The sequence below is a fragment of the Protobothrops mucrosquamatus genome, unplaced genomic scaffold (genome assembly GCF_001527695.2).
Source record: "Protobothrops mucrosquamatus isolate PMUCROS unplaced genomic scaffold, P.Mucros_1.0 scaffold547, whole genome shotgun sequence".
Taxonomy (NCBI): Eukaryota; Metazoa; Chordata; class Lepidosauria; order Squamata; family Viperidae; genus Protobothrops; species Protobothrops mucrosquamatus.
This window is the reverse complement of record NW_015386851.1, coordinates 395,232-410,039: the sequence shown is the minus strand read 5'-3', so window position 1 is coordinate 410,039 and position 14,808 is coordinate 395,232. Positions and strand designations below refer to the sequence as shown.

Here is a 14,808-nt window from a genome sequence, read left to right as displayed (position 1 = left end):
TGTCCCTTCCAACTTTATTATTTATTTATTTATTTATTTATTTATTTATTTATTTAATCCTTAGGAATTCTTCCCTTGGATCTTTCCTAGTATTTGCAACTTCACTGAAACTGGTTCTCCTGAAATGCATTTACAACTCCACTCCACTTGTTTCTCCTGTAATATCTTGAATTTTAAAACTATGTGCATGTATTGCTGTTTGCCAGCCAACAAGGTGGCAAATTGGATGCCTGGCACAGTCCAGTAATATACAAACTTAGAACTGTAGGAAGACTCTTTTTACATATAGTTAAAGATAGTAAATTTAACATAGTCAAAGATTTGGTACAGGGTATAAGACCAAAAATCCAATAAATGAGAAACATCCAGGCAGTGTCCCAGAACTGGACACAAATTAACAGAAAAGAAAAAGATGGGATATGTAACATAGTCAAAGACATGGCACAGATTGAGACCAGGAATCCAACAAATGAACAACACATCCAAAGGAAAAGACACAAGACACTGTGAGATGGGCTCCAGAGTTCAAAGCACAGCAAGATAAACACAACAGAGCTAAGGCTTGAAAAGTTCTTCTCTGGGAGTGAAGCCAATAAATAAGCCAAGTTGAGCCTCCACCCAGATGCACAACTGGGGCATTTTATTTATTAAAGTGTACTCTCTTGTTTTTTTTTAGTCAGTCTCTCTGACTTTGGGAACTCAGTCTGCTGCTGTTGTAGCATTAAATTGTGCCTCTGTTCAGGACTGGCTTGCTGAATTTCAGAGTCTGTGGTGGTGTCATGGTGCAGGCAGGCAGTCCTGAGAGTTTGCTGGATCTGCCTCAGCTAGAATGGAGTTATTGGCTTCAATGCTGCTGGAATCTCCAGGACTATTAATCAATAAATCAAATCAAATCAATCAATCAATCAATCAATCAATCAATCAATAAAATTACCCCTAGATGCTCCCAGTTCCCACAACTTCTTCCTCCTCATCTGAAGATAAATTCACTTAGTTCTTTTACCTCTTCAGACAACTCTTTCCTAGTTGTTAGAATTAGGAGATCCCACTCCTTTATTGTGTCTTCAACTTTCTGGTAAATAAATTGGTCAGTGATATCTTGCAATCTTGGCAGATGTTTGAGTAACTGAAGCTTTTCATTATTGCTGTGTCCCTCCTCCCTGAAAGATCAGTAATCTGGTCCAGGAAGAAATCATTTAGATCTTCTAAATGGCTTGGTGGTCTATACCATCCTCCTGTTATACATAATAATGTTTTCCTTTCCTTGCATTCTTATTCAAATATTTTTGATTGTGTTTATATTCTAATCATAGTTCTCAAAAGCTGTGAAAACTTATAATACAGTACTACTTCTCCCTTTTTGTCTGGCCCATTCCTTTTGAATAAGTTATACTTGTCAATCTTTGTTTTCCATTCATGAGTGTTGCCCCGCCAGGCTTCATTAATACCTAATAAACCGTAATAACTTTTTTTGCATTAAGATTTTCTGTTTGTTCCCCATATTTTGGGTTTTATAATGATCATATATATTAACCTTGGGTCATATACTGTATATTAACCTATTCCACCATATATTTCTTTATACGTTATTGGGGGCTTCCAAGTCTTGAGTATTGTTTTAGTCTCAGTATGGGGGATAATGCAGTTTTCTAGATTGTCTTCTCCCTTCCCAACTGGATTCAGTTTAAAGAACTCCAGATCACATTATTTCTGGTTCTTGTGAGGGTTACCACATTTTCTTACAATGAGTTGCTTAGCTCTGAAATGCACCCATTATCAAATGCACCCATAGGCACCATCTGTATGGCCACCTGTTCCCTTCTAGTAATTTTTATTCTCTTGCTGAGCCTTGAGTGATGAATAAACCACCTGTGCTCACAGCTCCTTCAACCTCTTTCCTGGCATTTTGTAACCTCTTGCAGTGTCTTCAAGGCTATGTTTAGCATTGTCATTTGTTCCCATGCAGATCAGTAGAAATGGATCTTTATCAGTGGGCTTAAAAGTGTTCTGAGAATCTTTCCATTCTATTCTAAAAAGAACTGGTTCCCCCTGGGAAGTACCACACTTCTGTTGATAGCTTGTCTGGCTGACAGATTGCTGCCAGTAGGAAGTCTCCAATTACTACCACTTGTCACTTCCTATTCTTTGTTTTTACATGATTTTCATCAAAACCTTTAAAAAAGAAGATCAAAAACTAATTCAAACTAAAAACAAAATAATGAAGAAAACATAATTAGACAAAAAGTGCAAGAAAAAAGTTTAAGACAAAGAAAAGAAAGAAAATATGTACAAAAACTGTCTTCCAATATTCTTCACAGCAGTTGTTCATATAATTATATTTCAACCTCTCTCTCTCTCTCTGTATAAAGTTACATCATAACACTCTTCTTTGTGTAATCTATCCTGTCTAATCATCAATGACATGAATCAATCGCTTCCTATTCTTCAGAGCAGGGGCAGAAATCCTTCCTATTGTAAAGCTGATACAGTCTCATTACTTGGTGAGATTTATGGAAACTGTTCTCTATCCAGGGCTCCAGATCTATCAGCTGTGAAGTCCTGAAATCAATTCTGAAGTTTTGGAAAGTACAAGTAGTCCTTGACTTACGACCATTTGCTTAATCACTATTCAAAGTTGTGATGGAACCCACCCCACCCCCACCAAAAAAAGGTATTTAGGAGTTCTGAAGTTCTGATGGTTGTCCCTCCCATGGTCATGTGACCACATTCCGACCACTTGGCAACCATCCTACATTTGCAATTGTTTGCAGCATACCATGGTCACGTGACTGCAATTTACGATGTTTTTACCAAAACCTGGTGTTTACTAGCGAATCATGGGTTTACTTAATGACTGCAGCATTCACTTAATAACCACTGCAAAATAGGTAATAAAATGGGCCCAGTCATGTATAGACCCACTTTACCACCATCACGACTTATGACCATAACTTTCTACATCTTATCATATTACTTTTCCAGAAAGGCAATCAACTTGCACTTGTAGCATGGATAGTTCTTGTGGTTTTGAGGAAGGAAAAAAAAACATAGTATAACTCCTGCGGGTCATCAGGACAGTTTCCTTCATCGCCGTCTGTCTCTGATGAACAAACATAGAAGCAAGTGCCTCCCTTTGAATCTCCAATTCCAGTTCTCTAGCCAAATGTCTACTTGCTCTGCCTGTTTTTTATTCATCGAGTAAATAACTTTGCAGGGAAGAATAATGGGGAAACCAGTTTTTACTAAATGTACCTTGTTCTCCTCCAACACATTTCCTGTAAATGAAATTAAGGTTTCCTTACACAGGAACAAAACAGTAAGTTTAGATAGTTAATTTTTTTGTATTGAAACACTGCAGTTTGCAGAATGCACCTGGCTGATAGTAAAGAAAGATATTTTTCAAAGAAAAAATAATCATCATTAAAGAACTTTAGTCTTCAAAGGACTTGTGTTTTATCTTAATATTCTTTACAATAGATTATTAAATAAGAGCTCAGATAATCCTGACTTTTCATATTAAAAAATGGATCAAGTAGTCTGTGATAGGAAATATCTCTGCTTGGGATCCCCAAAAGTGTCTACCAGTCAGATGAAATGATCTTGAAATGGGTGAATAATGTGACTTTGTACAAGACAACTTCCTATGTTTCTAAGTTCTGGGCAATCAGATCTGACTTGCAAAACTCCAGACAAACCATGAGGTGGCAGCAAAGAGATAAAAGAAACTCTAATGTTTGCTGCCATCTGGTAGTTGTCTAGATTTGTGCAACTCAGATCTGATAATTGCACAATTTTCTCAGGTTAATATTATTGACTAGCTTCACATATTATGCTAAACCATGCTATGATTATTTATGGCTTCTTGACAAAGCTACAACTGGCTAATTTCATATTATCTTACTTATAAATAAGGATGTCTAAAACATGATAGCTGAATTCCTACAACATGCTAAATCATTTATACAACACACTAATCAGACAGACTCTATTATGGAATTTGTATTATAATTGACTTAAGACATTAGTGATATTAACCCAACCATTTCCACCTCTTAGCAGGTACAGTTAGTTGGTTGAAAATGTGACCAAGAGCTGAAAATATAGCTACGGTCACCTTCTAAGTAAGCAGATCTGAAATCTGAACAAAACTCTTTCCCGGATCCTTCCTTATAGATGATTTCTACTATAGTGGCCCTAATGCATTGCTTTTGGGGGGGGGCACAAAACACTACAATTTCCATAGAATGAATATGCATAGATACAAAGAATGCTTTCCATAGTAGAAATGGAAGTACAATAGGATTCAAAATGAAGAAAATTCTAAGCAGGAGATCTTTAGGTCTGCTGCTTAGTCTGTTGCTCCTAATGGACAGCTCAAGGCCTTCTCCTTTGTTTTTCTTCTAAGAAGACCTGGGCTAGATAAAGCCTATCTGCTTCCAGTAAAGCAGATCACAGGACCACACCACTCTAAATAGCTTTCTACTTTGCAAAAGACAATATTGCAACTTTTGCTACATTACAGTAGGCTTTTCAAACTATTTAGTCTAATAATCTCTGTTCTTTTTACTCCTTTCACATACCCAGTGTTTTAAGAAAAAATAAAAAGGAAATTATATACCTTTCCAGTTTGGGACAAAGGATCATTTCTTGTGGTATATGTAGAAGAAGGGATTTCATAAAATGAAAAAGTTTTTTTTTCTTTTTAAAGTTGTTTCTCTTTTCAAAAGTTTTAATAATCACATTTTTTGTGTATAAAGAACAAAACCTTGGTAAAAAACACATGTTGCTTGACACAAAATCTCACAAGGGTTCATAAGCGACATAAAATGGAATCTTTCTAACATATTAGGTAGAAAAAAGACCTTGGATGATTGTTAACTAGTTACATGAGTTATAGTACTCTATTCCTTTCCCCTATTTATATAATTCTATTTAATATATTACGAACTCTAAAAGAAAATTGAACACTTAGTTAATGGAGCTATTCTTAAAAGTAATTTTCAACTCATCCCTGACCTTTTGTGTAAAGAGATATAGGTAACTGACAGAAAAAAACAATACAATACTTTTTTCCCCAAGATCAAGTTCAGCTTTTAATATTTGTTTAATAAATGGCTATAGACCAAAAGAATAAAAAACAAAAGCTTAAAATTATGCAGTAATTAAAGTAAAAGAAAATGTATGCAGCTATGTTAATGCACAACAAAAGGCAATATGGTAGGATAAATCTAATTTCTCAGAGAGTAAGGTGTTGTGTCCCGTGCCTGCAGAAGCAGGCGTGGGAAGTTGCAAGAGTCCTGGGCATTTGCAAAAGCTGCCCGGGACCAGACTGACTGGCGCCGGCCTTGCGTGCATGTGCAAGGCGGGAAAGGACTGCCTTGTGACTGGTGGGAATTGTCCGGGGATCGGAGGGTATATATAGAGGCTTGCGCGCCTCTGGGCTTGTCGTTGTTCGTAGAATAGAAGCAAACAATAAAGACTTGTTGGAAATGCTTCGTCTCAAGCGCCATTATTCTCCGGACATAATACTGGCGATGAGGATGGGATTCAGTCTCTACAGCTAGGAAAGCTAGAAGACTCACCCAAAGAAGTCAGGAAGAGAAACGGCGTGGAAGTCAGCGTTATCCTGCCAGTACGAAATCGCTGGAGGGTGCGTGCGGCTGCAGAAGACGACCCTGATCCTCGATCATGGCGAAAGTTGGGCGTTTAGCGGAATCGCCCCGGACTCGATGGAAACGGTATCGTACGCCGATTTGAAGAAAACCTTAAAGGAACACTTCCAGCCCAAGCAATCTGTCATGGCTTGGAAACACACATTTTAACAGAGAGATCAGCGAGTTGGAGAATCAGCAGAAGAATCTGCAAGTGGAGTGGTCAAGAATTTGCGGTCCACTCGAAGCGCTCCAGTGATTGCACCCATCCACACGAAGGTGGACAAGCGGTACCAAGCAGCTGGGAGGAGGTCCAAGGATTGTCAGGACAAGGGCCCAGCTGAGCTTCATTGCCTTGGACGCGGTGGACGCCAGAAGCGTGCGGAAATAAAGGCTACATCACTGCGAGTTGCCTGGGTCGACTGAAGGAGTTCTACTAGACAACATGATTCGCCACGTTACTGCGGCTCCTTCACACCCTTCTACCAAAGGTGGCGTCCATGTCGGGCGCAACATTGTTTTATCTAGGGGGGAGGGGTGTTGTGTCCCGTGCCTGCAGAAGCAGGCGCAGGAAGTTGCAAGAGTCCCGGGCATTTGCAAAAGCTGCCCGGGACCAGACTGACTGGTGCCGGCCTTGCGCACATGCGCAAGGCGGGAAAGGACTGCCTTGTGACTGGTGGGAATTGTCCGGGGATCGGAGGGTATATATAGAGGCTTGCGTGCCTCTGGGCTTGTCGTTGTTCGTAGAATAGAAGCAAACAATAAAGACTTGTTGGAAATGCTTCGTCTCAAGCGCCATTATTCTCCGGACATAACATAAAGAATATAGTGGAAGGTGTCAAGGTTCCATATCTAGATTGGTGGAAAAGCTTTGAACAAGGTAGTCAACAACTACATGTAAGAGAAATGGTCTGAAAAGCAAAAACCTTGCTATAGCTAGTTGTAGAGCAATGATCTCTAATGGCCAGAGCTACAGCTAAGAATTTTGTGACCTTAGAAGATGTTTCAGCAAATTGATCTTGTAGCAGTTGATCTATACACACTGAATGTAATAGAAGAGAAAATGGTTCAATGAGACCAAGGTACCAGGCATGATACAGGGGACAATCTGGTAACAATATATCCCAGGGATCTTCAAACGTGGCCCTTTTATGACTTGTGGAGTTCAACTCCCAGAATTCCTCAGCCAGCGTGCCTGGCTGAGGAATTCTGGGTGTTGAAGTCCACAAGTCATAAAAGGGCCACGTTTGAAGACCCCTGATCTATCCTGTTATCTGAGCACCTGCAAAGGCAATTCTGGTAAGAAATGTTGTGATATCTATTTGTAGTACTCATTGAAAGCAAGGCATCAGATTTCACCAGTGTAAATATCCTTATATGTAGAGTCCCAGTTTGTTATAATTGTTAAGGATCAGACTAGAAATTACAGACTCTGACCTACTTTAGGCATTTAGCCAGCTGGGTGACCTTGGGCTAGTCACTCTCTTTCTTTCTCTCATCCCCAGGAAAAAGGCAATGGGGAAGGACCCTTATCAAAATAAATTGTAGAGATTTAGTCCAGGCAGTTGCCAGGAGTTAAAAACCGATTCAAGGTATGCACAGAAGTTCTTTATGTGGTATGCTATGATAGAAATATTTAGATATGTAGAAAGGAGCACCCAAAAGCTTAGCATAGCACATATGTGAATTTTTTAATTTATCTTTTTGGATGTTAATTTATCTTTTGGGACTCGCTGCTTAAGTTCTGCCAAGGCTTTATTTGGACTCATAGAACATACAGCTAGGCCCTTGATAAGACAAATTCAAATCTATTTTGGGTTTCAAGAAGGAGTATATCCTGGGATTCTCCCTAGCATTTTTGTTTTAGCCAGAATTTTAGTTGACAAAGTCTCAAAGAGACGCATCCAAGTTCCAGCTGAGTGTGTGTCTGCAGTTGATTAAAGGACATAGACAAAAGTCTTAAAGAGGTTAGCATGAGTTACTTCTGACACAGAAGAGTCCTTGTATATAACAGGGTTGCCCACTGCATAGCAGCAGACTTAGTTTATTTGCTTTAAATAATTTGATTGCTGCAGGCATATAGTTATGTCTCTGGCATTCAAATCCGATACTCTTATTGGATGCTTTTTGTTCTTTAAATGACAGCTTGCTTATTTGATGACTCCAGGAGGTAGATGGTTGCAAATGAATACCTAAATTTTTAAAGTCTTTGACATGCTCAATAGATTTATAATGGATTTTTCAATTATAGGAAAGGTTAAAATGCTTTTTTTGCAAGAACTAGAATAATTGTTTTAGCATAATTAATTTTTAGGTTGTTTCTAAAATAAAAGGACACAACTGCTCCCAGATATCTTCAAAGGCCAACTTGAGATAAAGATAGAATGGTGGTGTTATCTTCGTAAAATAGAATAGAAATGGATTGGACTAGAAGATGGCCAAAATGATGTAGCGAAGGTCAAAATGATGTAAATATAGATATTAAAAACTAGGGGAGCCATAAGGCATGGGAATGGGGACAATTAGTTTCCCACTGGTTTTATATCTGATCTGTGCAAAGGTATTTTTTTACACAGCATTATCAGTCTGAGAAGGTGATGGTCAATAGAAGAAACCATTGAGTTCAGCCACAGTTTCTTCCAAGGAACTCTCCCAAAGAACTGAATCAAAAGCTGTCCTAAAGTCAATAAAGGTGGAATAAAGGGAGCTTTATGGGGTAGTTCAATATTTCTTAACCAGATAGTATAGGTTTGTACAGTAAAATAGTTGATCAACTTGGTCTGAAACCTGCTTGTTTTTTAGTTAGACTATTCTTCTATATCATTCAGTTAGCAAGTTTGTACAGGTAAACCTTGATAAGCGACTGCCTTGTTTGGTGATGGTCTGGAGTTTGGTGATGAAATAGTAACTTTATGACCAATTCTTGCATTTATGGCATTTTCAGGTTTATAAAGCAAAGGAAAGCAGCAGCAACTCAGTTGCTCAGCAAAATTGTCACTAAGTGAAACTGCAGTTATGCTTACAATCTTACATCTTATACTTACTAAGATTGTAAGCATAGCTGCAGTTTCACTTAGTGACAATTTTGCTGAACAACTGAGTTGCTGGTTCCAATTGTAGTTACTAAATGGGGAATGCCTTAATGAAGATGTTTTGCATAGAATTTGCTAATTATATATAGCAGGCTAATTAGACAATAATTAGCAGATTATTCTTACCATCTTAAAAATTGGAAGTGTAAAGTTTTTAAGTAGCAGTAGGGAATTGTTGATTATAGTAAATAGGGAAGTTGGTATAGGGCAGGGGTAGGCAATCTTGGCTCTTTTATGACTCGTGGACTTCAACTCCCAGAATTCCTGAGCCAGCTTGGCTGGCTCAGGAATTCTGGGAGTTGAAGTCCACGAGTCATAAAAGAGCCAAGATTGCCTACCCCTGGTATAGGGGCACAAATATTTGATTATATTTTCAAGAGTTCTAGAGGAATTCAGTCCTGTCATTTTACCATTCTTTAGCCAGAAGTTCAATATAAGGATTTCTGAATCTGAAACAGGTCACTTTGACAAGGATGTATCAGAAATTGGGAAGCTGAAGTTGTCTGTGCTGATTAATGTATGAAATAGGTCATAGTAATAGGTGGCCAGGTCTCAGGTGGAATTGTATTATTAGAGTTGAAACTAGGGCTGGCAGCTGCATGGGATATGAGATACCAAAACAAACTATGATATTTGTTGATAACTGTTGGAATCATTCCAGTTCACTAAGAGATAGCTTTGATTTTTCCTTTTCAGCAGACGCCTGTACACATTTTTCAATGAACAGAAGAACCAACAATTATAGTTGTGATAGTGACTCATGACTCTATAGGCATACATTACCCCAGCCCTAGCTGAGTCACATTCTTTTTTGAACCAGGGTTTGGAGACTCTATAATGATAATTTCAGACAGAGATAGAAGTGATTTTAAATCTTTTTGCAAAGCTAATAATTTCTTGGAAATATTTTAATGTTCATGTTTTCAGCTGTATAGAAAATGGGAATAATTTCCATCCAGGAATAGAGCTTGCGTTGTGTGTCAGCTTTCTATCTTAATAATGACATAGTAGCACACATTTAGCAAAAATTTCTTGGAGTTTCTCATTTATGGAGTCCTAAAAGTTTTTCTCTCATCACATTTCATTACCCAACTAGATAACATCATCAGTGTGATTAAGTGTGGGGTTTACTCTATGCTTATATATAGTAGCTTGCCCTGCCAGTTTTGGTGGCAGTGTGGTTTTTTTTCCCCCTTGGTAGTTCCTTGATTTGAATATGGCTTAATCAAATTAAAATTATTAAAATTAAGATAGAAAATTAATATTTGGGATTTTGGGAATCTTAATCGCTCTGCCCCCCACCTATTTGATTCTTATTTTGGCCCTATTCAATTTTTACTTTTGGCATCAACTTTTTCAACAAATCTCTCAGCACAAAATATAAGATTGAAATGAATCAATTCCCCCAAATCTAGTCCTCAGTACCTAACTGAATGTAGAGGCCGGCTTTGAGATATTATGCTTTTCTAAAATGACAAAATAGTTTGGAAATGCTACATTCCATATTTAGAGTTCTTCCACAATAGTTAACTACTGGACTAATAAAACTATCACAATAAGGAATTAAGGTGGTATCAGCCCTTCAAACTAGACCAGATTAGGAAACAGAGTTCACATGAAGTACCTATATATTTTATTGAGATAGTCTATAATAGCAGAATCTTGAAAGATTGATTGTGCTTCTCCTCCCTCTATTTTATAGAGTCCTCTTAGTCAGGAAGCAGTCATCCTGAATCTTTTCTTAATACCGTACCATCTTCCTTCCCAGGATCTAAGGTATTTCTATTCTCCTTTATTATGTAAGTGTTTCTGAACATTTGCTTCAAGCCCATATCACTGATTTTCTATAGGTCATCAGCCAGGAGACAGTTGTTGCCAAGCTAAACAGATCCACTATGACAACACAGAAGCCATGTAAAGAACAGCTAAGTATCCAATGACTTAGAATAACTATTGAATTTAAAGCCTGAAGCACAAAACTACTGTAAATGCATATAGATCTTGATTTCTGTGTACTACAGTAGGCAAATATTTTTTGTATATATAATTTCATTTTTGTTTACAACGTTTGTTTTGTTTTGTTTGTTCATTTTGTTACAATGAAAAGACAATCTTGGCTAGTTCTATCTGTGAGCCTCCTGCCAAGTAAGCACAGGGTTATTTTTTGGAGGGTTGTTTTTACAAGATTCAGATATTCACCTGTGCCTGATGTAAAATCTGCCAGTTAGATTTATCTACTCCTACTCCCCTTACTATACAACTCAGATTAAATTATAGCTGCATATCCTATTGCATTTCTGCTTATCACTGAACAAGTTACTAACGCTTTGTTAAATTGAATCAAGAACCATGCAGTTAATCTAGATGATGAACTAGCTAGTCCAGCATTTGGGACAGAATCTATCATAATCTGCAGTTCCTATACCAAACTTGGCCTAAGACACTGCGACAATTGCTGGAACCATTTCTCACTGCCTGATAAAGAATATGACAATCCAAGCACATTTACTGTCTTCTTTAATCAATATGAACAATACCTGATACCAGATGACTTTGCACCAACAAAACCCATATAGAGTTTATAATTAGCCCAATGACAGAAATAATTTAGAACAATCTAGACTTAGATTACTAGAGTTATTTTTGGCATGTCTGAGGATTTAGATGGCCAATGAAACAAGTGACTACCAATCATGAAATCTGTCATTTCTGACAGGGTAAGCAATTTGTACAAAAGGATGCTGCTGAGTTTCACTGTTAGCTCAGGCTAATTGACCAGTTCAAGAAGGGTCTATCAAATGAAAAGTGAAACAAACTCATTTATAAGGGCACCCCAGAGACGATGTCTGCATTAATTAATATCTGCTTGGATGGAAGATGCAAGGAATTGTGCCAGAGCACCAGTAGGAAATAAAGTCAATGCTACTCTCTTTCATCCCTCCTCCTGCTTCACTTTGAAAGTTGAATCTATGAAGATAGATTCATGCATGACCTATCTCAGAGCTGCATGACCTATCTCAGAAAAGTGCCAATGTACACAAGACCTATGTTGATATTGTAGAAAATCTGGCTAATTTGCAGGTGTGTGTTCTGTTAGAACCCTCCTCCCACAAACACACATACTTCCAAAGCATTGACAAAGTATTATACTTCTGAAAATGGAAGGCATTTTGTTAAGTAGAGGTCCTAAACATCTCAGATCTGGCTTGCTGGGAAATGAGTAGTTTCAGCCTCCAAGGGCCTACAGAATGGTGCAACCAGAAGTTACGTGAAACTAGACAGGCAGAGTTACAGTATGTATTGGCATTCAGTTATTCCTGTCTTTTAATAGTCCCAGGGAAGTCTGAAGTAAAACTAAAGGCAACTACACTGAATCCTCCATTGCATGAAGGCATGTTCTGAACACTCAGTCTATCCAATTCCCATGGTGGCATAGGAGTTCTGAGGTGGGTAAAATGAGGACCCAGATTGTTGGGGGCAATATGCTGATTCTGTAAGCTGCTTAGAGAGGGCTGTAAAAGCACTGTGAAGCAGTATATAAGTCTAAGTGCTATTGCTATTCAAGTTGACACACTGATGGTTGGTTCTTAACTCTTATTTAGCCTCCCTCTAAATTTCCTAACAATTTTGGGAACAGATTAGCTTCAGGTTCACAAATCATATATTCTTTGGGAGCAGGATAATACCATTTTTGATTTCCTGGCATGCAAGACTCTTAACCTCCAGTCTCAAACTACTGCTATCAATCACACCTTATCAAATGTACCTCCAACCTGTCAGCTAAATTTTTAGACTATACATATGTGTTCGGAAATGGAAAAATACAGACTTTGTCCCACCAGTTCCATGACTGCATAATCAATCTTCTTTCTGTAGCCCAGGTTTCTGTAAAATACCCCTATCCAGTGTCAAATACTGAGTTAGCATACTTGAAGGAATATCAAGAAGGATATTCCTCTGCATGATTCCCTTCATGTCAAAGGTTCAGAAATCTGCTAATTAACTATTAAATATCATTAGCTCTTTCCTTCAGTTTGTGAATTCTTGAAACAGGAGGCACACATTTTTGGGTCTGAGGGGGACTTACAATTTGATTTGAATGAAAATAATGTCACAAATATTTAATTACCTTTTTTGTTATGGAAAGCTTGAACATAGAGTAGTGCCTTGCTGATTGAGTAACAGCTCCTGGGTGTTTCAAAAACTTATAGATCATATTTTTCATGATTTTTGGATTATGTATCTAGATCAGTGGTGGCGAACCTATGGCATGGGTGCCAGAGGTGGCACTCGGAGCCCTCTCTGTGGGCACACGTGCCATTGCCCCAGCCGTGCCTTCCCCTGCAACCCCCTCCTCACCAGCAGCCTCCCTGGAGGAGAGTCGCCCCTGAGCATGGCCCACGCAGAGCAGCGCAGCCAAGGACATGGCAGCCAGGCAGCATAGACAAGACTCTGCCCTCATGCCCCATCACACACAGTTGATGCTGCGGGGCACGGGCAGAGGGCGTGGCTGCCATGGCACTGCTGGGCTGCCTGGATGATCTGCGGCAGGCCCAGGAGGCGGTGAGTGGCCCTGCGGGCAGGTCGGGTGGGGGCGGGGCAGGGGGTGGAGCAGGGGCGGGGCCAGTTTTTGGGCACTCGGTCTCTACAAGGTTTGCCATCACTGATCTAGATGATCTGTTCATTTACCTTGAGGATCCCGTTTTTCCTACTGATCAAATCCAGCTGTTATTCAATGCCTTCATTACTGCAGTCTCAATTCTAAACTAAATTTTTGGTTTTCATAAATTTCACTATTAGGAATATTGTATTCTGCAAAAGGAATTTAGATGGATCCATTAAAAGTAGAACTCATTCTGTCTTGGATTCTCTACTGTATCATCAGGGTTGCATAGCATTTTCTGGGGTTTACCAAATGTTACAGTAGATGTATACCCAATTTTGTTTCAATATCCATGCTATTAACCTATTTTATCAAGAAAGTGAGATTTTTATAGCTGACAAGTCTTTATTCATGTCATACAATGGTTTCCTTCTCTGTGATACAGATCTAGAACAGAACAGAATAGAACAGAACAGAACAGAACAGAATAGATATAGAATGGAATAGAATAGAATAGAATAGAATTGAAAGGGACCTTGGTAATTTTCTAGTCCAGCCCCCTGCTCAAGCAGGAGAACCTATACCATTTCAGACATGTGATTCTCTAGCCTCTTCTTAAAAATCTCCAGTGATGGAGCGAGCGCCCACGATTTCTGGAGGCAAGCTGTTCCACTGATTAAATGTCCTCATTGTCAGGAAGTTTCTCCTTAATTCCAGGTTGCTTCTCTCTTTGATCAATTTCCAACCATTGTTTCTTGTCCTGCCCTCTGGTGCTTTGGAGAATAATGTGACCCCCTCTTCTTTGTGGCAGACCCTCAAATACTGGAATACTGCTATCATGTCTCCCCTATTTCTTCTTTTCTTTAAACTAGTCAAACCCAAATCCTGCAGCTGTTCTTCATATGTTTTAGTCTCCAGGCCTTTGATTATCTTAGTTGCTCTTCTCTGAATTTGTTTTCCAAACTCTCAGCATCTTTTTTGTAATATGGTGACCAAAATTGGTTGCAGTATTCCAGGTGTGGTCTTATGAGAACTTTATAAAGCGGTACTAATACTTCGCATGATCTTGATTCTATGCCTCTGTTTATACAACCCAGGATTTTATTAGCTTTTTTGGCTGCTGCTTCACACTGCTGGCTCATAGTCAAGTGATCATCTACTAGGACTCCAAGCTCCCTCTCACAGTTGCTGTTTTTGAGCCAGGTCTCACCTGATCTGTACTTGTACCTTTGATTTTTCCTGCCTAAATGTAAGACTTTGTTTTTTTCCACATTGAAACTCATTTTGTTGGATAGGGCCCATTGTTCAAATTTGTCAAGATCTTTTTGGATCTTGAGTTTGTCTTCTGGGGTATTGGCTACTCCTGCCAGTTTAGTGTCATCTGCAAATTTGATGAGTTCCCCTTCTATTCCCTCATCTAAGACATTTATGAAGATATTGAAGAGTACTTGGCCTAAGATCT

At 38.7% G+C, this 14,808-nt stretch overlaps 1 protein-coding gene across 2 annotated transcripts in view; it reads right to left on the bottom strand.

Moving 5' to 3' along the window:
- Positions 1 to 14,808, bottom strand: part of DLGAP4 (DLG associated protein 4) — a 125,679-nt gene that overhangs the window by 106,836 nt on the left and 4,035 nt on the right. The window contains exon 3 of one of the 2 annotated variants that reach the window (XM_015816992.1): positions 1,017 to 1,051. The exons of the other annotated variant lie outside the window; for it this stretch is intronic. Coding sequence (XP_015672478.1) covers positions 1,017 to 1,051 — 35 coding nt within the window. The remainder of the gene's footprint in view (positions 1 to 1,016; positions 1,052 to 14,808) is intronic. 2 annotated transcript variants of the gene reach the window in all.